The sequence below is a fragment of the Muntiacus reevesi genome, chromosome 18 (assembly GCF_963930625.1).
Source record: "Muntiacus reevesi chromosome 18, mMunRee1.1, whole genome shotgun sequence".
NCBI lineage: Eukaryota > Metazoa > Chordata > Mammalia > Artiodactyla > Cervidae > Muntiacus > Muntiacus reevesi.
In genome coordinates this window covers 22,814,700-22,837,372 of record NC_089266.1, presented here as the reverse complement: position 1 = coordinate 22,837,372, position 22,673 = coordinate 22,814,700, and the positions used below count along the sequence as shown (strand labels likewise).

The following is a 22,673-nucleotide window of genomic DNA, read 5'->3' as shown; positions in this document are numbered from 1 at the left end:
GAGAAGAAGGCAGTCATCAGTACTAAGGGCTGTGGGATGACTTGCATAATGTCACTCAAAATCTTTTGCACTTAATTTTGCACACGCAGAAGTTATAAAAGAATGTTGCCTTTTATTATTAACACTGGGAATCTGTGCAAAGAATTCTCACGCTAAATATGTGAAGAGATTGCATTTAAAACAGGTAGGTTTCTCAGGTGGAGCCAGTGGTAAAGAATCCACTTGCCAGTGCAGGAGATGCAGGAGATGTGGGTTCGATCCCTGGGTTGGGAAGATATCCTAGAGGAGGAAATGGCAACCCACTCCAGTAATCTTGCCTGGGAAATCTCATGGAAAGAGGAGCCTGGTGAGTTGCAGTCCACGGGGTCCCAAAGAGTTGGACGCGACTGCGCCCGCGCACGCGCGCGCGCACACAAACACACACACACACACACACACACACACACACACGGCCCTCATATCCCAAATCCTTTGAATTGTGCTATAAACTCAGGTGTCTTTTTGTTGTAGGGGGGGGGCACCTGGGGGAGGGGAGAATGGGAGATGGTGAGAGACAGAGAGAGAGGCTGATTTGATTTGTGACTATACCTGATGTAAGGAGTCTGGGTATGGCTCCTGATCAGTGCTTTGTGAAAATCTGCTCCAGCACCCAGAGAAGACAATTTTAGCTCTGTCCACAATGAGATAAGTGAACAGCTCAAGTGAATACTCTGCTTTTTATATAGTGTGGTTGACTGACAGCTTTTCCCACTGTCTTAACATATCTAGCTACAGGCTGAGCACAGCTATAAGCTTCATCCAATGTTTTTAGCAATTTTACATATATGTATATGTGTATTTGTATAAATATATATACATGCTCAGGGGCTCCATTACACAGGAGAGTCCTGGCAAAACACACAAATTAAAAAAATTGTTTCCATAGGCCCATCAAGAACCTCTAACAGTGACAAAAGGACATTTTCAACCTCAGGCTCCAGGCTGAGACCTGAAGACATGAAGATGCAGTCTCCAGAGTCAGAGGCCTGCTGGGGTGAATGGGTGGTGATACCTGATTGAGGCAGGAGGGTGATGGGGTTTTAGTCCAGCTTGGAAACCCCACCTGCTCCACCTGGGGCATTCCTTGGTACTGGAATTGCTGACTGGGCTTATATGCATTCATGTTCTAGAATCAGAAACCCCCAAGGACCTTATTGGACAAATCCACAAATCTAAGGGCAGCTGATACAGGGGAATTAAGTTGTGCTCACAGCCTGATCCAGGGATCCCCTGTCACACTTGGCCTCTGCATTTTCCTTCTCTTTTTCTTTCTCTCTTTTTCTTTTGTGGCTTGTGAGATTTTAGTTTCCTGTCTGGCCACCGCAGTGGAAGCAGAGTCCTAACTTCTGGACCGCCAGCAGATTTCCTTCTCATTTTCTTGTTGACTCTCTTAAGAGTTCTGATGTAAAACAGAGCCTCCCAGAGAGCTTCTGACTTCTGGGTACCACATGGACAGCTGTTTCATGGGGTTGAAGCTTTCTGTCACAGTGATGAGCTTTCATGGACCCATCCAACCCCTCTCCAGTGGGCTCACTGTGAGGATGCCCAAAGGCACCATGTAGGGAAGGATCTGCTGACCACCTGCTCTCCTGGGTGACTTTGTTTGCCTGTGGGGCAGAGGAGTCTGGAAGTCTGCAAGCTATCTGTGGTTGATGGTGCGCAAAAGTACTCCATTGCTGCTTGACCATGAAACCGCTATGTCTCGTTCCGGTCATTCACTCTGCAGCTGAGTCCCTCTCTGTAGCTACCCGGTGAACCCCCTCTGAACCTTGGAGTTAAACTCTTGGGTCTGAGAGATGCTTGATCTCGTGAGAGAGCCTAAGGACAGGTGAGCTGCTGGCTGTTTCTTGGGAGTGCTTTGTTTTGACTTGAGGGGCTCTGAATGGCCAGGGACCTCTCTGAATGACACATCTTTAGTTCTTTTTTGCTGTTAACAAACCAGGCCACCTGCTGACAAACAGCTCCACTGCCTTCACCACTGTCATCCCAGGGGCTAGCGAGGCTTGCTCTGACTGGCCTGAGGTATGTTGAACTTTCTCCACCTGCAGTGTTTACTAGTAGAGGCCTCAGCACATCACTGCCCATTTTTTCATTCTCAGTCTTCTTTCCCTTCAGGAATCAGCATGATTGGAAGAGCCCCCGTTAGGAAGAAGCATGCTGGAGTTTGGGAGTGGGACCTGTGATGCTGTGTGCTGCATCTTGTCACAGCTTGAACTCCCTCATTGGCTGTTTTAGACACACAAAGGTCATAGATTCTCTGCTGGTCAGCCAAGCGCAAAAATCACCCTCCTGCCAGCCAGCAGTGTTGGCAACCGTGAGTATTTCAGTGCCTGACTGCGATTCTCTCATTAGAAGGGCTCTGTTTCATACCTTCAGAAGCTTGAAAAGAACTCTATTCTCTTTGTTGCATTATCTTTTTACTTTCTCAAGTTTGGATACAATTTCTCAAAATCATAGCTCTTCCTTGCCTGGCTTATGAAGGATACCTATGGAAAGCCGAGGTCCAGCATGTTTCCCACTCCAACAGTTATTAGTATTCTCACCAAGGATAAACTATGGAGCATCTGCAAGACCATCAGTCCAGTGTTTGTATGTGCCCGGTTATTTGCAGACTCCCTACCCCCCACTTCAGGAGGCTTTGTACATAAACTTCTTTCTTTGGCAGCATGCTGGTGACATGCATAAAAGGACATGACTAAGGACAGTGGAGGGCTTCCCAGGTGGCTCAGCGGTAAAGAATTTGCCTCCCAATGCAGGACACATGGGTCTGCTTCCTGGGTTGGGAAGATCCCCTGGAGAAGGAAATGGCAATCCACTCTAGTATTCTTGCCTGGGAAATTCCATGGACACAGGAGCCTGGCAGGCTACAGTCCATGGGGTCACAAACAGTCTGACACAACTTAGTGACTAAACAACAACAAAGGATAGTGGAGCCTGTGATGTAATGTTTATTTGCTGCTGATATTGTTTTTTTTTTTTTTTACTTTGAATGAGGGTGAACTATAGGTTTTCATTTGAAATGCTCTTCAGAAGCAACACCAACTCATGTCCGGGACAGAACTCACTTAAAAACCAGATTAGGTTTGGGAGCCTAAACTCTCTGCCCCGAGAAATTCCGGCAGATATAAAGTCCTTCCTTCCCGCACCAGCTTCCCCTGTCCCAATTGTTCTAGAGGTTTTGCTTTTCAACAGAATCCAACTGAAGTTCCCTGTTGGGTATGCTTCAAGAAGCTTCTCCCCACCTTATTTCTCTTTAATGGCTATAAAATTCCAGCTCAGAGGAGGCAAAGTATTGATCAGGCGGGCCGTGCCTTTGAAGGTGCTGACTGGCCCTGATGGAAGACCAGGCCAGTGAAGACAATGGACCCCCAAACGTGCCCCTGGAATGAAGAGCCCACCTGATGGATGTGGCCGCGCACAGCACGGCTCACCTGGTGGGCTGGGCTGCCGTTGGATGAAGCCCGTGACGTGGGCCACTCACGTGTTCAACGTTGGATAAAGCCCGTGACGTGGGCCACACGCGTGTTCAATGCAGAAACTAACTGATTCTCAGCAGATAGGGCCAGTTGGGGGAGCGAAGCCTAAAAACGCAATCTGCCCACAAGTTGTCTCTTCTCTCCTTTGGCTTTCTTCAGATGCCAGCATGCCAATCAGTGTCTTGCTGAAAGCGCTGGGAGCAGCCATACCTGTGTGTAACACATAGTGAGAACTCCTTCTCCAGACTTCTAGACCACAGAAGCTGGGGCAAAATACACTGAATCCATAGCCATGAGGACCTGCTCTTGAGTCTATGGACCCTGGAATGCGGCGGCCGCAATCGAGTGCGTGGTTCTCTTTGTCGTACACAGGGGCATTAGGTGATGGGAGCAGGGCATCTGTCCATCTCCAGGTGGGAAGGGACCTCTGAGGCAGCTCCAGAGTAGATCATTGAGAGCCTCAGAAGGGGAGACCCCTGGCATTGGTGACTGTTACTGGTTATTTGGCTTTTCCGCCCCTGTTTCAATATCTGGGGTGTGATGGCCAAACTGTAGCACTGGCACCGCAGACCATGGGCTCGTTTTCCCAGCCAGGGTGTGTTCAGAGGAGGCCAAGAAAAGTCATTTCTCTGCTTTGCGTTGACTCGTGTGTTTTGAGGTCCCCGGGTCTTCCTTTGTACCCTTTCAAGGGAGACCTGGCGCTCTCAGCACTGCTCTGCCTCCACGAAGCCCTCCTTCTCGTGGCCTGAGGGCTCAACCTCGGTGTAGGTGGAGTGGCTGGGGTGGTTGCGGAACTTCATGGCCGGCCAGTGGTGAGGTCTCCGCTGCGGGGGCACAGACGTAGAGTGAGTGGGTGTGACCCCACCCACTGGGGACCCCGGGGGACAGCTCTGAGCACTTTTCAAGGGCTCTTGGGGGCTACTGTGTCTGAGCCAGGTGAAGCATAGACCCCCTCCCCAGAAGGCTTCCCGGCTGTGGCCCTCGGCACACTGGGAAACCCACCGGGAGCCCCAGGAGTTGGGAAGGAGGTCATCTGATGCTTCGCCACGTGGGCTGCAGGACACAAGGTGAAACGCTCAGCAATACATCAAGTGGAGCCCTAAGACTGTGGAAAGTGAGGGAATGGGTAAGAGATGGGATGATCTGGGAGGTTCTGGAAATGCCAAGATAACCCTCTAGACAGGACAGGTCCTGCATCAGAGGTGGGGAGCTGCAGAAAATGCAGATTCCCAGGTCTCAGACCTTCCCATCTGCATCCCTGTGGCTGGGGATCTGCAGGTTCCCCAGGTGAAACCAGGTAGGTCTTAGCCTTGGCAGGTCTTAGTGTTAACCTACCAATGACTGGTTAGAATTTGTAAGAAACAGGTGGCATTGAACCAGAGAGGAGGGAACCACCCAGGCCTCTGGATGATGAGGTCAAGGGGCGTGTGACCCACATAGAGGGTTGTGGCCCCAGAGGCCACCCTGTTGTGGGATTCAGAGAGCTGGTCGGTCGCCATGGGTGGGGGGTGGGGAGGGGCTCCCAAGCTCTGCGGCCCCCAGTGAAAGAGCCCAGGCCTTATTTCCCATGCTGCATGTCAGGCTGGCTCTCCTGAGTTCTGAGACCTTCAAAACTGCAGCATCCTCAATGAAAGCTCCCAGACAGAGCGACTCTTATGATTACTGTGGCCTGTCAAATCTAATTGAAAAACGCACAGCAGGCCAAGAGGCAAAGACCTCAGTTTCATTATGGCTTTGGATAAGCCCCAGGCCTTGGAATTTGGGTGTGAGAAACCATAAATCACTGGGGACGGTCACATAACCACTCAAGGGCATGTGAGGCATCTGTGGTTTTCTTTCCTTCCTCTGGGGATGGTCACTGTTCTGATTCCACAAATGGTGGCGCCAAAGCAGAGGCCATTCGACTGGACAAGCAGGCCAGAGGGGTCCTGAGGGGCCAAGCCCTGGGGCTTAGGGACTCAGAGAGCGCCTGCCATTGAGAGACACGCCCGGATGGAATTGATGAAGCCCCTCAAGTGGAAATAGGAGCCTGGTGTGAGGTGGGTGAGGGACAAGATGAGAAGAGATAGGGACTGAATGGCTGGGGAATGCTGACGCAGATGGGGATGGCAGAGGGGAGGCCCCACCCTGCACAGACCTCGATGAAGAAGAGGGCAGCATTGGAGGTGGGGTGACCATTGATGTAGATCCCGGCCAGGATGATGGAAGCCACAAGGAGGACGGCCAGCACAATGCCCACGATGGTGCCCAGGTGCACAGGGGACCCCGTCGTCTTGGGGGCCAGGTTGTTCTGAAGGCCTGCGGAGAGACCATTAGGTCAGGGGATCAAGGAAGCAGGGGCCGAGGAGTCCTGGGTTCTGACAAAGTCCCAGAGATGAAAGCCGACAGAACCCTCAGATCTACTTATCAAATACATGAAAGGGTAGATAGGGTAGACCTATAACGAGGGTGACATTAACTTTGTTCTTAGCACAATTCAGGTGGTTTTCCAAAATCACTTAAAAGTTGCCCAAATGTCTACTAAGGATCATAAAAGCTCTCTCTCATACCCATCCCATATAGGTCCTTTTAAGGAATTAACAGGGCATGTGATGGTTAAGAGATCTGATGGTTGTGGGATCCGGAGTCTGGCTATCTGGTTTCAAATACAGACTCTGCTACTTACTAGCTGTGTAATCTTGGGCATCTTATTTAACTTCTGTGTGTCTCGGTCATCATTTCTGTAGAACAGGATAATAATGATAACTACCTGATAGGATTACAGTGATGATTAAAATGAGATAATTCATGTCAACTGCTGAGGAGCACAGCCAGTCTCTGGGACAACTTCAATAAGTGTAGCTATTATGAGAGCAAAATGACCACATTTTTACCTGTCACTGTCCACTACCAGATTGTGACCTCCTGGAGAGCAGGAACAGTTTCTTATTCATCTCAGGGTCCTCAACTCTTAGAAAAAATGGCAGACCCATCAGAGGAACTCAATCAAAGAAATGAACTAGGTCCTCTAAGGGCTAATGAGCCAGTAAACACTCTCTGAGAACATTGCAAGCATTTGAAATACAGCCCAAGGAGAAGGCTGAGTATTTTCCATAGACTATGGAGCTGGAAGCACATCCAACCCAACCCTTTCTCGTACAGCTGAAGGAATGGAAATACAGAGAGGTAAAGGGATTCGTCCAAGGAGTGCCAGTCTCTGAGAAGCCTCAGTTCAGTTCAGTTCAGTCGCTCAGTCATGTCCAGCTCTTTGCAACCCCATGGACTGCACACCGGGCTTCCTTGCCCATCACCAACTCCTGGAGCTTGCTCAAACTCATGTCCATCGAGTCAGGGATGCTAAGAAGCCTAGTTCACTAATATTACCTGTGGTGGCTTTTTGCTGCTTCTCCTTATCCTAAAAGGATGTGGGGATAATGACATAGAGAAGACAGAGCAGCATGCAAGCAACAGAAATATTGAAGTCTGTTTTATTTTGCTGGTGGGTGTGATGGGAATCAACAAGGGGTGGGGATTTTTAATAAAATGTTGCATACATCCAAAGTCATTGTGTTCCCCATACCCTTTTGTCTGCAAGAGAAGAAAAGCTTAGGAGACAAACTACCCCGTGGCACCGCCAGGGTGTCTGCCAAGAGCTCGGGGAGTGGTGAGGACACACCCTGAGCTGGCCTCTCCTGACCTGGCCATCAGCCTGCAGCCTTCAGTGACCCTGATGATCTGAGGGCAAGGCTTGGACTGATGAGCACACAATGTGGAATAAGGGGAATGAATGTGGCTCAGAGCCCCTGCCTCCCCTCAGCCCAATGGACACAGATGCACATTCACACCTGGTGCCCAGAGGAGCTATGGCTCCATCTCTGGTGGGAGAAGCCATCTAACTGATGTGTTAACAGTCCCTCCTCTCCTGCTGGAGAGGTTAACAGTCTCCCAGCCCCTGGAGCTGGAAGGCTCTTCCATCTCCCCTTTGTGGTAGTTGCAGCAAAGGCTTAAGCTGGCCGTGGGCAAAGGCCAGGGGAGATGGTCCCCCCACCCCCACATCACCAGAGAGGAGATTATCCCCCCAGGCAGTCCTGGGAGCAGGGACCCTACCTTCTTAAGCTGTGTAAAATTGTGGTTGACAACTTTTGTGTCCTCTCTGCCAACCCACGTTGGAAATCAAAGGCAACTTTGTTAGGGCAAACACTGATCAGATCCTGCCCTGGCCAGATCCCACAGTGCCTAGTTCACTAATATTGAATGAGTTATCTTAAACTGGAGGTTCCGGTAAGGAACGCGGAACTAACAAGCTACCACCAACTGGAATAATTCAGGAAAGGTCAAAAGGAGAGAGGAGATTCCAGTTCATACATCCTACCAACCTCCAAGAATCCTGGCTGGAATCCATCTTGGCTGATGCGCATGACACCAGGAAGGACCCTGAGGCAGAATGACTGGCCAGAGACAACCCAGAAACTAACACCATCACCATAAAACCAGAGACTGCAAACCACATGGCAGAGCAGTCCTCCTGAGGTCCCTGACCCTGCTGCTCTTCACCCGGGCTCCCCTTCCCAATAACATCTCTTGTTCTGTCAGCCCATGTGTCTCCTCGGACAATTCATTTCAGGGTGTTAGACAAGAGCTCACTCACGGGCCCTGGAAGGGCACCCTCATGGTCCCCCTTCTTGCACAACTTTAACAAGAATAATCTACTCTCCACCCATCATTGGTTGGGAGGCCCCTTGGGGACAGCTAGGGCATGCCTGCCCTAGCTCAGCCTCTCCTCTGCCTCTCACTCCTTTCAGGGCAGTGAATACTCAAGAGTACTGTGGTCAGAAGAACTGCAGGAGGTTCCCGACTGAGATGAGAAATGTCTAGATGTAGATTTGCTTTTTCAGCCTAGGCAGCGTGTGCCCAGAAGCTCCCACCACTTCCCGCACCTGCCCACCGAGCAGGAGGTTGGAGAAGCCCAGGCTGTGGTCGTTTCCCTCTCCCCCAGTCAAGGAGTAAAAGCAAAGAAAGAAAGAAAGAAAGTGAAGTCGCTCAGTCGTGTCCGACTCTTTGTGACCCCATGGACTGTAGCCCACCAACCTCCTCCATCCATGGAATTTTCCAGGCAAGAGTATTGGAGTGGGTTGCCATTTCCTTCTCCAAAAAGCAAAGAGGCCAGGTGAAGGCTGCACCCTCTTGGGGGGTGAGTCCAAGAGGCAGAGGTGCGATGAAGAGGGGCAGGCATCTCTGTACTCACCATCTCCTCCGGCGTAGGGATTCACTTTGGTGTCATCTTCAAAGGGAAAGGAGAGAAGGCGCAAGGTTAGCAGAATCACAATGGCCTTTGTCCCTTTAGGATTGGATGAGACTTTAGCGAGGTTCAGTTCAGCCCTTCATTCTGAAGGCTAGGAAACTGAAGCCCAGAGAAGGGAGGTGACTTGCTCAAAGTCACATAGCAGTCTAAAGATCGAAGGCCACAGACAAGCCAACTTTTCCTAGTGTTCATTCGTCCAACAAATACTTACTGAGTATTTACTTGCATTTGAGCACAGGGAATAGGTACTGTGGATAGATGCGATCTCTGCCCTCAGCAAGGTCATAGGGTGGGGGTGGGGGGCGGGGAATGGAGGGACAGTGAAAATTGTCCACACAAAGGCAGTCAAGAAGGTGGGATGAGATGTGGGGCTGAGACAGAGTCCCAGATAGATGGTGGGGCAAAGGCTGGAGTCAGCAAGAATTTGGCCAGTAGAGATACAGAAAGCAGTTCAGTACAGCTGGAGGGCAGACAGGCTGTGAGTAGGGGGTGATGAGAGGGAGTGAGGCTGGGGGTGGGGGTGGACAGCGGCCTGGAAAGCCAAATTCAGGGCCTTTCACAGTATCCTAAGGGGCAGCAGGAGAGGGAGGAAGGATTTGAGGTGGGGTGTGTGTGAGCCACAAGATCAAATCTGCTTGAAGACCCCCAGGGTACAACATGGGAGACAGATTTCTAGCCAACATACTCCCTCTACACCTCAAGGAGTGTACCCTGCAGCCTCCTAAATAAGTTGCAATGGTTGATCCTTCCCGTGGTTCTTCCCCACAGTGGGGAAAGGACAGCAAAAATTCCATGTCAGGAGACTATTCTAGATGACTAGAGATTACTGCTTCAAGCATCAAACATTAAACCAATGGAACCTTCCACAATGTAGGGCCTGCAACCTGCTCTGCGTCCCTTCTCCCCCTCCACCATCCTCCTCATTCAAAGGGGGGCTTCCACTGACTCCCCTTGGATTACAGATGTTCAAGACCCTTGGCAGTTTTTCCCAGTCTTCTCTTCTCCTGTCATTGGATCACAGTGGGTGTAACAAGCGACTCAAGGCTCTCCAGACCTCGAAGTCTTAGATCTCTGAGTCGCTGCATATTCTGTTCCTCCTACAGGACATGCCCTCCCTTCCCTTCACCACTCCTCTTTCAAAAGTGCCACTCCTGAAAGGCCTCTTGAGGGCTGAGTCTAGGGTGACACAAGTGGAACAGGGTCTGATTCTGTCTTTTTAAAATTTTTTTGATATTTTGTTCACCATAGAATTCTGGCATTACTTTCGATTTTTGAAAATATTGCATGAAAAGATTATTTCCTTAACTATTGCTTTTGTGTGTGTATGCCTCCTTAACTTCTATATCTGCATTGAGTGTATCATTGACCTCAGCCTAGTCCTGGTTGCAGCCCTGTCACTTCCCAGAGGATAGACGGGGTGTCCTCCTGTGTGCCATAGCATTTGATCTGTTTCTGGAGCATCTGCAGACTATGAGCCTCTCAGCAACCAACCGTTTTACACTCCCAGTACCTGAATGTAGCATCCTATTCTGCTGTGTGTTTTCAATAAATCTTCAAATATCAAAAAATCACACTATAGTAAAAGAACAAACCAGAAGAAAATTTAAAAATAGTACCCCATAGAGGAAAGGGGCTTCCCTGGTGGCTCAGACAGTAAAGAATCTGCCTGCAAAGAAGGAGACCCTGATTCGATCCTGGGTCAGGAAGATCCCCTGGAAAAGGGAATGGCGACCCACTACAGTATTCTTACCTGGGAAATCCCATGGACAAAGGAACCTGGCAGGCTACAGTTCATGGGGTTGCAAAGAGTCGGACAGGACTAAACAACTAACACTCTCACTTCACTTTCACAGAGGAAAGAGGGAATAGAATGGAGGAAGAAAACTAGAAACTAAGCTTCTTTGGATATAGTTGCTTTTGTAGATTTGACTTTGGAATCATTTAATTGTTTATCATTGATTGTTAACGCTGTTCAGTTGCTAAGTCGTGTCTGACTCTTTGCAACCCCACGAACTGCAGCACGCCAGGCCTCCCTGTCCCTCACTATCTCCTGGAGGTTGCCCAAGTCCAAGTCCATTGAATCAGTGATGCTATCCAACCATTTCATCCTCTGCTGCCCTCTTCTCCTTTAGCCTTCAATCTTTCCCAGCATCAGGGTCTTTTCCAATGAGTTGACTGTTCGCATCAGGTAAGTTAAATTCAGAAAGTAAAGAGTCCGCCTGATAATGCAGCAGACATGGGTTTGATCTATGGTCTGGGAAGATCCCACTGGCTGTGGAGAAACTAAGCCTGTGGACCACAACTAACGAGCCTGCACTCTGGAGCCCAGGAGCCACAACCACTGAGCCCATGTGCTACAACTACTGAAGCCCACCTCCTGGAGTCAGCGCTCTGCAGCAAGAGAAGCCATCACAATGAGAAGCTGCAACTAGAGAAAAGCCTGCGCAGCGACGAAGGCCCAGCACAGTCAAAAATAAAGGAACAAAATTACAGAAACACCCTAAAAATTCAAAGTGAAACAAAACGAAGAATTGTCGACTTAAAATAGAAAGATACGTTTTCTTCAGGAATTGCAATACATAAGGTATTTATATACGCCTCTGAATCTATGTCATCACTACAAGTTGAAAATGATGAATTGGTTACTCAAAGTTGACCAAAGTAATCCTAAACATGATAGGACAAATTAACTTGATATTTTGAATCAACGTGTTTTGAATCTAGACCACTGGAAATACATTGTAGCCCAGGCCACTTGCAGTCTTGATAGACAAAAAGACACCTGCAGCCAGTCCCTCCCACAAGACGACTAAAGGTGACCACGCTGCGCCCGCAGCAGATTTTCTCTCCCTCACCGAGGGCTGGTTCCCAGATACTACCTTGCTGGGGGTCCACGGAATACAAACTGGTTCCCTAATTAATGGATTGTGGTCCAGGCCCATGAACACCCACCACGTGTGTGATGTCTACTGAATGAGTGGTCATTTTCTGTGGTTAGCAGTCACTTCTTGCTGTTACCAACATGTTCTGTTCAGCTGCTCATCAGATGAGTCCTTAGACTGCACAGATATTCCAGGTCGGTGCCTGTCTGTCCTTATGATAAAATGCATAGATTTTGTGGCAGCTGGTTGCCACTCTGAAGTCATTCTGGTTCATTTAAGTGGGTGGCATTTAAGCAATTAAGTAACTTAAAATCCAGCTCCCACACTTCCTGCTTCCCTGGCCCTCTCTGCTTTTCTGGCTGGCTGGGGAGAGAAGGGGTCCACGACCCTTCAGCAGCCGCTCCCACTAACTTCTCTGCTATCCACCTCTGCCCTGACCAGGTGGGTTCCCCTGGCTGAAGAGCTGTATCCCCATCGCTCACCGCATCTTCCTGGACCCTGAGCTAGGGACCCTGAGCTCTGCCCCCAGGATGTCATCTCCCTGTGTGGGCTGTAATAACATAGGCAGGGGGTGACCCAAACCTGTCCCTCCAGACACCTTGAGAGTTTGTTGTGGGGACAAGTCCTTTTCACATTTTTTTCTTATAAAGCCAACTTGCTAATCTTTGCCACCTCCTCCAGGACTAGAAGGCCATAAAGCCATAACTGTCCTTACTCTAATTAACATTTCCCATGTAGAATTTTATTACATAGCAAACAGGAAGAACACATTCCTGGGATGACAGGAGACACACACGTGATAAAACTGATCAATGGGACATGCTATGTAGGGACAGCCCTTCATGGCAGTGGCCCGGGACTAAAGGAAAATAATTCCAAGTCAGGGTTTGAACCCAGCCTCCAGATACCAGACACTGTACTCTCTCCATCCCTACCGTAGCCACCCTTCTGGCCTCAGGCACCGTGGCTCACCCCTAAACCCCTGAGGGAAAGGCTGGGTTCTCACCTAATGTCTGCAGACCCCAGCCCAGCTCTGGGCTCAGATTGAGCCCCCAGTAGCACATAGTGTTAACTCAAGGGTGACTGGCCAGGGGGTTCTTTTTTTTTTTTTTAATTTCATTGTTTATTTTTTATATTTATTTTTGTTTATTTGGCTGTGCTGGGTCTTAATTGCAGGACATGGTGTGCAAACTATAGCTGCGGCATGTGGGGTCCAGTTCCCTGGTCAGGGATTGAACCCAGGCCCCCTGCATTGGGAGTATAGAGTCTTAGCCACTGGCCCACCAGGGAAGCCCCAGGGGGCTCTTTTAAGTGGAGTTTCCTTTAACTGGAAGGTCACCCCTGAACTCCATTATAATTTCCGAAGGCAAGGTCTCCTCTTGCTCCTTTTTCAAGTAATGTGTTGAACCCCCTGCCTCACCGTTCACCCTTCACTATTTTTCTACCCATTGAACCCATGAAGACCCTTTTCTATTCCTTCCAGCACTGAGAAAAGCAGTGGGGTCGAGTGAGCCAGATTGCTGCTTTGGGATGAGACCCGATGACACATTTTCCTGGCTGTGTGACTTTGGGCAAGCCCATCAACCTCTCTTAGCCATAGTGTCTCCTCTGTAAACTGCGGATCAAAGGGCATCAAAGTTCAGGATAATTAGGAGGATTAAGTGAGTATTAATGGGTACACAATGTCAGCACCCTACCTGGCCCATGGTCAGTCCCCTTAAATGTTTGCTCTTTCTATCAACTGTTCACATCCCAGATCCATGGGTTCCTGCTTTCCGGTTCTCTAGGCTGCATTTCAAAGGCAGGGGGAGACCACAGAAAGAATATTCCACTGCTGAGCAACCTACTTTGCCCCTCATGAGCCCATTTCCTTGTCTATAAAATGGGACTGTGGATGAATAATGTTTAAAACTACCAGCTTTTTCCTCCTTTCCATTTGCTCCTTTCAAACAGGTAATCTAGCTCAGGGGAGGTAGGAAAACCCCATACATCTTTCAGTCTTAGATTTAGGGCAAGGGGTTAAAATCTAGATGCCATGTATCCAAAAAGGATGAGGAAGGAATTTCTCAGAGATGGCCAAAGAATCCAGGGACCCTGCCCGGTCCTCCCCACAGGGTGGATGGACCTCCGGCAGCTTCGATAAAACCCTAGGCCTAAGTGAAGCAGAGTAGGATCCTATGGGCCTTGCCCCCCATGTCCTCAGCCTACAATTTCTCTGTGGAAAAACTTTAACCAAAGAATAAGTTTAGCCAGAGAGGTGAGAAAACACAGAAATAGGAAAACAGTTCAAGACTGAATGATAATATAGACATTAGGCAGAGTCAAGGACCTTTGGACGCCAAAACCTCCACCCGGTGGAAGAAGTTAACTGCGTGATGACCAGACTATAGCCATGACATCACTGCCACAGTTCCAAGAACTGGCCTCAAAGAAATGGAAACAACTTGATCTTGGAACTGAAAACTGTTAGGCAGCAAGCCAGACATGAGCAGGTCCCACCCCATCCTGGACGGGGTCACCTTTCCCTGCCTGACCTGGACCCTGATGACCAGAACATGCCCAGAGAACTCCCTTTTTGTGGTCAAGGTCTGCAAAATTTCCAGCCTTATCAGGACCAAGCCAGATAACAAAAACCCAACGGGGCTTTCCAAACCGCCAGTACTGGTTGGTGTAGGTGCAACAAGACCTAAGAGGTGACTCAGAATAGGCTGGGGTCCATTATACAATATTTATAATAAATTAGTATTGCCATTCCCTGCCCACCACCCCCCCAACCCATTTCCACTTGCGTGCTTATGGGAGAAAAGTTACATACCCTAAAGCTGTCAATCAACTCATCACTCCAGTGACGCAGGACACAGGGAGGGACTTTCCATCACTCTGAACAACCCAACTCTACCTTCACTGTGGGGCTGCTTCTGGCCCCCAGACAGTCCACTCTCCTCCCTTCTCAAGAGTGTACACGTTGCTTTGCTTATTAAAACTCCCACTACTTAAAACTGTTCTATGTCTCTAGATTGATTTCTTTCCCTTGTGAGGACAAGAACCCAGGAATCACCATTCCACCAGTAACATGGGGATGGCAGAGAAGGCCCCAGGGACATCCAGGCCTGAAGAAGCAGTTCAGCAACACCCCAAGATGGTCAGAGATGTCCCACGCTACCCTCTGCCCCCTGGACATCACAGCAGTGGAAAGCCAAGCCCCAGCGCGGCGGGGGTGGAACTTCCCCCAACACCAGCCCAATGAGGGGTGGGAACCAGAAGGGAAGTCACAGAAAAATTATGCAGTCTTTCTCTGATGTCTGAGTGTGTGAGACTGAGTTCATACCTGCTACCGGGATGCTAAGATCTCACAGGTTCTCTGAGAAGTGCTATTAAGATGAATCAAGTTATTATGTAAAATAATTGGCATTGTGCTGGGACAGTAATTTTTTCTGTCGCCCTCTGTTTCACAATTTTGATGCGGGCATGGAGTCTACTTGTCCTAAACCTAGCTCTGGGTCTCACTGGCAAGTGACCCAGGCTCTGGGAGCCTCAGATGTGACAGGAAGCAATGACTGTTCCCTGAGATAATCGCCATCAGGGGCAGGGATGCTTCAGGGCCATGGCTCCTCCCCACCCGTACCTTCTGTGGTGAGGCTGTCAATGAAGAGGGAGGAGGAGGTGGTGGTGAGGTCTCCGTCAAAGGGGCTGAAGGAGCTGTCGGGGGAGGACGAGTAGGAGTCCTCGTCCTGGAAGTCCTCACATGTTCTGCCTTCTGCCTGCAAAAGAGACCCGGTGCTGCAACGGACAGAGGCCTTCCTAGCAGCCCCGTCGCACACAGGAGGACCCTGGGGGTGCTTTCATCCCTCAGCGGCCAGAAGATTTACGATTCCAGTGAGTGGTCCAGGCATGGTAATCTAATCAAAGCTGGGCTCTGAATGCATTTGAGCTTTCCACTTTATCCTGAAAGTGTCTTATCTTACAGGGCAATTTATCTGTCAGCTGCTTCGAATCCTTCCTGGAGGAGCTGAGATGCCAATCTTAAATAAATAAAGCAAATGAGTACATTCACCAACAGCCAATGTCAGAAACAGGCTGCTGGATGGACAAGGGGTTTGGGGGTCTTTTTTTATGAAGACCAGAAACAGCTCGCCCAGCCTCACTGATAAAACAGATGGTAGTGAGAGCATAGTAGTAATTCTGGGGGTTCGCATTTAAATCCTGGGCCCGGTACCTTCACCATTTCACCAGCTGTGAGCTGCCAGCCAAGTCACTGAACCTCTCTGAGGCTCAGTTTCCTTCTCTGATCAATGGGGACACTGGTCCCTAGCTCCTGGGACCGTGATAGGATTAAATCAGAGCAAGTGCTGGGCACATGCCATGTGCTTGCCCTGCAAGAAGGGAAAGTGAGGGGAGGGGAGGGGAAAGGATGCATACATGAATAAGTCTCTCTGTGCCAGTAAAAGGCGTGAGAATAGGACATGACCTATCCAAAGCATTGAGCATTCTGGAAAATCCCAAGTGAGAAGGAACCTGTGCTTGTGCATGCGTGCTAAGATACTTCAGACGTGTCCGACTCTTTGCAACCCTATGGACTGTAGCCCGCCAGGCTTCTCTGTCCATGGGATTCTCCAAGCAAGAATACTGGAGTGGGTTGCCATGTCCTCCTCCAGGGTATCTTTCCGACCCAGGTGTCGAACCTGTATGGGATTCTAAATGGGAGGTGCCAGGTACAACCCACTTTGCTCCCAGAATGACTGCCTTCCTTAAATGCCTGAAGGTTGGAGCTGGGGCAGTGACTTCTTGAATGTTACCAGTCGCACAGCCTCCTAGAAGATTCCAGTATGGCCAAGGCCACACCCAATATACCCTCTGCAAGGACCAAGAGAGCCCCTGGAGAACTGCTGCTCTGGGCCAAGTCACCAGGAGAAGTGCTTGTCTCAAGGACCCACCGGGCCCTCAAAAACCTCCCACATTGGTCTCACTGGCACAGATCAGACAGGGAGGCAAGCCCCAGTGGAGGGGAGCATGTCACCAAGAGAAGAGCAACCAGGCAAGGGGTGGGCCTGCAGTCCTGCCCTTCCCCCACCCGGCTCACTTCAGCCTCTCACCTCCTGGGCACAGCCGTAGGCCAGCCACTCTTGGCGGTAGCGGTCAAAGCCACTGGAACATCTGCAGGGGGAACCAAGAGGCCGGAGGTATGATGGGATTGACCGAGAAGCCCTCCCCTCCCTTCCCCTCCCCTCCCCTCCATGCAGTAATAGCTCTCCAAGGGGAGCAAGGAGGAGGCAAACCTACTCAAGACCACTGAGCAGGTGCTCCAGCCCCAGGTGGCTGTGATCAAGCCCCTCCTGCCCCCTCTACTCCTTCCCCCAAAGAAGGGGAAGCTATTTGTGGCATCCCCACCCTTCTCCTGACCCAGCTCCCCAGGACCAAGGCCACATCCACCCAGATGCATGTGTGTGTGTGTGTCTGTGTGTCTGTATGTGTCTCTGTATTTATGAAGCTGACAGACTGCATGACCTCTAATGACCTTAAGCCCTGCCCTGCAACTCCAGGCAGCCCAGAAATTGCTGAGAAGCCAGGGAGTTCACACACATGTTCTCATCTAGGGAAAGTCTTGCTCATTCGCTGAGCCCCCCTTCTTTGTGGAGGAGCCTAAATTTGGCAAGGATGGGCGGGGCCAAGGATGGGCATCAGCCAATCTGGCCAACATCCACCATGTGGTCACTGAAGGGCAAAAGTTAGGGTCCTGCCAGAGACTGGGAGAGATGAGATGTTGGCTGACCAGGGTCCCCTGAGAGGACACCGCACAGCTCAGCTGGGCTGGAAGACATCAAGTGCTTCCCTAGGGCAGGGGTGGGGTACGAGGATGAACCAGAGAATATTCTTCACGGCGTCATGCTCAAAGTTCCGTTCTTCACTCTTTGGTGCCAGGAGAATCCACCAAGTCCTATTCAAGTGCAGGGACCTCTGCATGGGAAGCTAGTATCACTAACCACCAGTGCTGAGAAAGGATGTGAGGCTGGTGAACTCTGCACCAGCAACTGCCTGCCCATCTGTGCCTGGTGAGGCAGAGGCGTCCAGGCTCTGTCAGTCCTTCCTTCTGAAGACGCCTCTGAGCTGCTCCTCCTATAGCAGGGACACTGAGCGGAGCCGTCCACAGCCCCCTCTCTCGGGTCCTCCATGCCCCCCTCCTTCAAGGCGTGGAAGACCAGGGGCACTGTTGGGAGTTGGGAACTGAAGTTTCCTTTAGGGCAAACTAACTGGTTCTTTCAAGGACTGAGCCTTGGATATAAGTCTAAAAGCATCCCATTCCAAGCCCGGGGCCAACCAACCCAGACGCAAAGGAGAAAGGCATGAGAAACGGCCATTGTTTGTCTTCTGAATGCCAGGTGTTGCCCCAGTCGCATGCTGCCCTTGCGCTATCTCTCAGGCCCTTTGCGATGACACCATAAGGCAAGGGTTATGACCCTCATTTTCAGAGCCAAATCCTGAAGTCAGGGTCACCCGTAGACTCCAAGGTGGGTCATTAGGAGACAATGTGGGATGAAAGGAAAATATCTGCATGATAAGTGAAATCATCTGAGTCAGATCCGGCCCCTCCCAGCAGGGAAGGGAGGCTCTGCAAGGCTGCAGAGGGCAAAGCAGGTGGAGGCGAAGCCAAGAACCATGAGGTGGTTTCAAGCAGCAGTTGGTGGGAGAGACCATGGTGGTCGGCCACCCTGCAGCAGCCCTGCTCTCTGGCTTTTTAGGAATCTGGAGTCAGCTCTCAGCTGAAGCTTGAGATCTGTCAGGAAGGAACAGGCCTGGCTCGGGTGAGCCCAGGCCCACGTACATCTGGGGACAGGATCCCTGATGGAGCTTTTCTGTCTTCTAGTTGACATAATCCAGCAAAGACAATGTCTACAGCCAAGGCCCTGCCCTCCCCCTCACCAACTCTCATTAAATTGACATGGTTTTCTGGGTTTGGGCATATGCGTTAAGTGGGGGTGTTGCAAGCTAGGGTTTTGCTTTCATCTGACCCATTATGCAGTCCTCATGGCTCAGCTGTTGTTGGACGATGCTGAGTCACATGGTGGCAGTCGGCCGCAGCATTCCAGGGCTCATCTGAGGTCATCTGGATTATCGCCTCACACTCACATAGGGCTCTCACACTTGAAAGTGCTTAAGATGGATCACACCGCAAGTCTCCGTGCCAGGAAGACGCAATCTCGGGTCTCCCCCGTGTGTTCTCTGAGGCTCCGTGCCTTTCATGTGAAGGACTCTGAACACTTTGTAAAAATTCTGTCTGGTATTTGAGGAGTTAAAATAACAGGCATGTTCCTCACCCACATCTCCCTTGAATGACATAACCCCAGTCCATTTTACAGGGAAAATAAACTGTGGGCACAAGAGGGTGAATAAGCACACAGCTGGTGGGAAGAACAGCTGGGAGGCCTGGTGAGGGCCCCTTTCTCCTCCTGGTCCTGAGCCGTGTCTTATGTGCTAGGCAGGCTGCCTGTAAAGGCAGTGGCTTTTATTTCTGCACCAGGACATTGGAAAGGAGCACAGGAAATACTGACAGTTACAGGACAGCTGCACGGAACTCAGAGCCTCTGTAATTTGCAAGTTTCAAGATTCCAAGGTTCTTGGAGTTCACAGGTCTTCCCAATCTCATGGGAGCTCTAGTCCCCCAAGAAAGTCTCCCCCCCAACTCCTCCTGTCCCCCACCATTTTTTTATCCTGGACAGGAGAACAGGGGTCAAATTTTGAGTCTAACCTTGAGGAAATGGTTGCAGAACAAGGAGTGGAAGATGAGTAGGATTTAAGAACTTTATCCCTGAAACTGAATCTCATCCAGAATTTTCCCTGCTTCCAAAACCAAACAAACACAGCTTTGTAACTTATCCCAGCTCTCCACAGATGCCTGCAATGTCCACACCCTTGGATTTCAGGGAACCCTGTTGTAGCAGTCTTGAGGTGGGGTTTTGGGATCGTGGGGCTCTTGCCCATAGACGGTGGGTCTTAGGCTCACCCCTGAGCTGGCAGGTCTCACACTTGCTTGCAGATGAGGCAATGAGGTAAAAATGCAGGCTTCCTGGCTTCTTTCTGAAAGACCCTGATGCAGGGGGCCGGGGGTGGGCCCCAGGAATCTGCACATTTAGTTCAAGCCCTAGCTGATTCTGGGATGCTCACAGCTGTGGACCACTCTTGGAAAAGGCCTGCCAGAGGATGAACCAACCCCCCTGGTTGTGAGGAGGGAGCTGCAGTAGCTGGAATCTCTGAATGGTCTTCCAAAGTCTAGAGTCACTGCAGGGTGACATATAGTCACCTTGATAGGTCACAAGCCTCAGGGAGACACTCATCACCATAATATTCTTGTCCTAAGCATCGGAGTAGCACTGGCCAAAGTTACCTTCATGTTGGCCATGAGACCTGAGACAGGGAGCAGGGCGGTGCCACCCTCTGCCCCCCGCACAGTCTGCCTGTGGGAACCAGAGCGTGAGCCTGGTACAAACCTCTGGAGGACGTGGCACCAGCTGCAGTTGAAGGTCAGGTCTGAGGACATGCAGGCGTCACAGCTCCGATGCTGTAGGCAGGCTGCGAAACAGAAGAAGGCAGCAGTCCCTCAGCACTAGTCCCTCCACAGACCTCCAAAAGGTGCGACTTCCCTGAATGCTGGGTCCTTACAGAACTCCGGAGGCTCTGATCAGCAGGGACCCTAGAAGTTTATAATGCCACCCTCACTTGAGTCCTTCCCTGGTGGCTCAGATAGTAAAGAATCTGCCTGGAAGTGGGAGATCGAGGTTCGAACCCTGGGTTGGGAAGACCTCTTGGAGAAGAAAATGGTGACCCACTCCAGCATTCTTGCCTGAAGAATCCCATGGACAGAGGAGCCTGGTGGGCTACAGTCGATGGGGTCAAAGAGTTGGAGACGATGAGCAACTAACACACATTTGAGTCCAGCCTTGATTCTCCAACTCTCCCTCTCTACCCTCCCTTCCTCCCTCCCTCCCCATCCCCACCTCCCCACTTCCTTTGTTTTGTCACTAGCGGATCAAGCCCTGAGCTGCTGCTAGTCATTCAGCAGTAAGACCTGGTACCTGCCTTCCTGGGCCTTACAGTCACACGGGAAGACAGATACTAAGCAGATCATCAAACAAAAATATCTACATAATTATCATTGTGATATGGTTTACAAAGGAAGATTACAGGGTGTCATAAGGATGTACAAGGAATCACGCTTAGTCTGGGAAGTTAGACTTCTGGCCTGTTGCCTACAATTTACAGGGTTGAAAAGGGTTTTTTTTAAAATCAAGATATATTTGACAAACAACAGCATGTAAGTTTCAGGTGTACAACACATTGATTTTATCCATTTATATTGCTGTGCAATGACCCTGGTAGCCTTTGCTAACGCTTCCATCACTCCACATCAGTATCGTTTCTTCCAGGGCTGGGAACAATTACGATCGAGTCTCTCAGCAAATTTAGTGTTTATAATACAGTTGTGCTGTCTTCTATCACTTGAAAGGATTTTAGATGTCCTGGTTTGACCAGCTAGCGCTCCCCACTCCTGATGACTCCATGTGGCAGAATTGCCATCAGACAACCTACTCCTGGCCTGTCCACCTCCTCCAAGGGAAGTCTGGGCTCTGAGTTTTCAAGAGTAAGCCAGGCGTATGGGGTTCCATTCCTTTCCTCTCCCTCTCCTCTTGGAAGTGAGCTAGTCCCAGGGAATGTGCTGACCTCTGCTCAAGTGGGCTTAAATCTTCCCTGGAAAGTCCCCTGACCTCTTAGTGCCTCAGTACCCCATCTGTAATAGAGGGATAAGGATGCCATCTGTGTGGTAGGCCAGCTATGAGAGGGTTTCTAACAGTGCTGGCCACACGGGGAGCCAGTGAATGACACTTGTTATTGACTCTGGTCCATCATTGCTCTCAGGTGCTCATTCACTCATTCATTCTTTCAACAAATATTAATTGAGCATCTATCAAGGGCCCAGGACTACCCCCTGGAGATGCAGTGTGAGCAGGAAAAGCCAGAAGTACTGCCCTCATGGAGCCTGCAAGCGAATGGAGGAGATGGTCGACAAATATACAAACGAAAAGATCCACCCTAGGGCTCCGCCTGGGCTTCCCTGGTGGCTCAGATGGTAAAAGAACTGCCTGCAATACAGGAGACCCAGATTTGATTCCTGAGTCGGGAGGATCCCCTAGAGAAGGGAATGGCAACACACTCCAGTAGTCTTGCCTGGAGAAGTCCATGGACAGAGGAGCCTGATGGGCTATAGTCCATGGGGACACGACTGAGCAACTAACACATTCCAGTGGGGCTTCCAGTGGTGAGAAGGGCTAGGAGAAAAGGGGAGCAGAACACGTAGGGGTGTGTTTTACCCAGGGAGGCTGGGGAAGGCCTCTGAGGAGATGCAGAGAAGAGAAGCCAGCAGGCAACTCTCCTGGGAGAGAAGTCCAAGCAGAGGGACCCCTCTGTGCAGAGGCCCAGAAGGAGTGGGTTCCAGGGTACTCCCAACAGCAGGTGGCACTCTGCAGGGTGGAGAGGTGGAAGGTGGTAGGAATGGGGAGGAAAGGCAGCTGGGGCCTCGCTGGGCAAGGCAGGGGGGAAAGCAGGGAAGTTAGTGGAAGTGGCTGCTGGAGGGTGTGTGGATCCCTTCTGTCATCAGCCAGCCAGAAAAGCAGAGAGGGCCAGGGGAGCAGGAAGGATGGGAGCTGGATTTTAAGAGTCATTCACTCACTCAAATGCTGCCCACTTAAATGACCTTGGAGTGGCAAGCAGCTGCCACAAAATCCATGCATTTTATTATAAGGACAGACAGGCACTGACCCGGAATAACTGTATGCAGTCTGAGGACTCATCTGATGAGCAGAACACGTTGGTAGCAGCAAGAAGTGACCGCTAACCACAGAAAATGACCACTTACTCAATAGGCATTTCTTCACTCTGTGGGTTTTCATGGGCCTGGACCACAATCCATTAATTAGGGAACCAGTCTGCATTCAGTGGACCCCC

The 22,673-nt window shown here is 50.4% G+C and overlaps 1 protein-coding gene across 1 annotated transcript in view; it reads right to left on the bottom strand.

Annotated features, from left to right (window-relative positions):
- Nucleotides 1-2,974: 2,974 nt before the first annotated feature.
- The window catches only part of PLXDC1 (plexin domain containing 1), a 65,230-nt gene continuing 45,531 nt past the window's right edge, over nucleotides 2,975-22,673 (bottom strand). The window contains exons 9-14 of the mRNA XM_065909418.1: nucleotides 20,162-20,243; nucleotides 16,772-16,832; nucleotides 15,304-15,439; nucleotides 8,740-8,775; nucleotides 5,653-5,813; nucleotides 2,975-4,339 (exon numbers count right to left, since the gene is read on the bottom strand). Coding sequence (XP_065765490.1) covers nucleotides 4,220-4,339; nucleotides 5,653-5,813; nucleotides 8,740-8,775; nucleotides 15,304-15,439; nucleotides 16,772-16,832; nucleotides 20,162-20,243 — 596 coding nt within the window. The 3' untranslated portion in view covers nucleotides 2,975-4,219. The remainder of the gene's footprint in view (nucleotides 4,340-5,652; nucleotides 5,814-8,739; nucleotides 8,776-15,303; nucleotides 15,440-16,771; nucleotides 16,833-20,161; nucleotides 20,244-22,673) is intronic.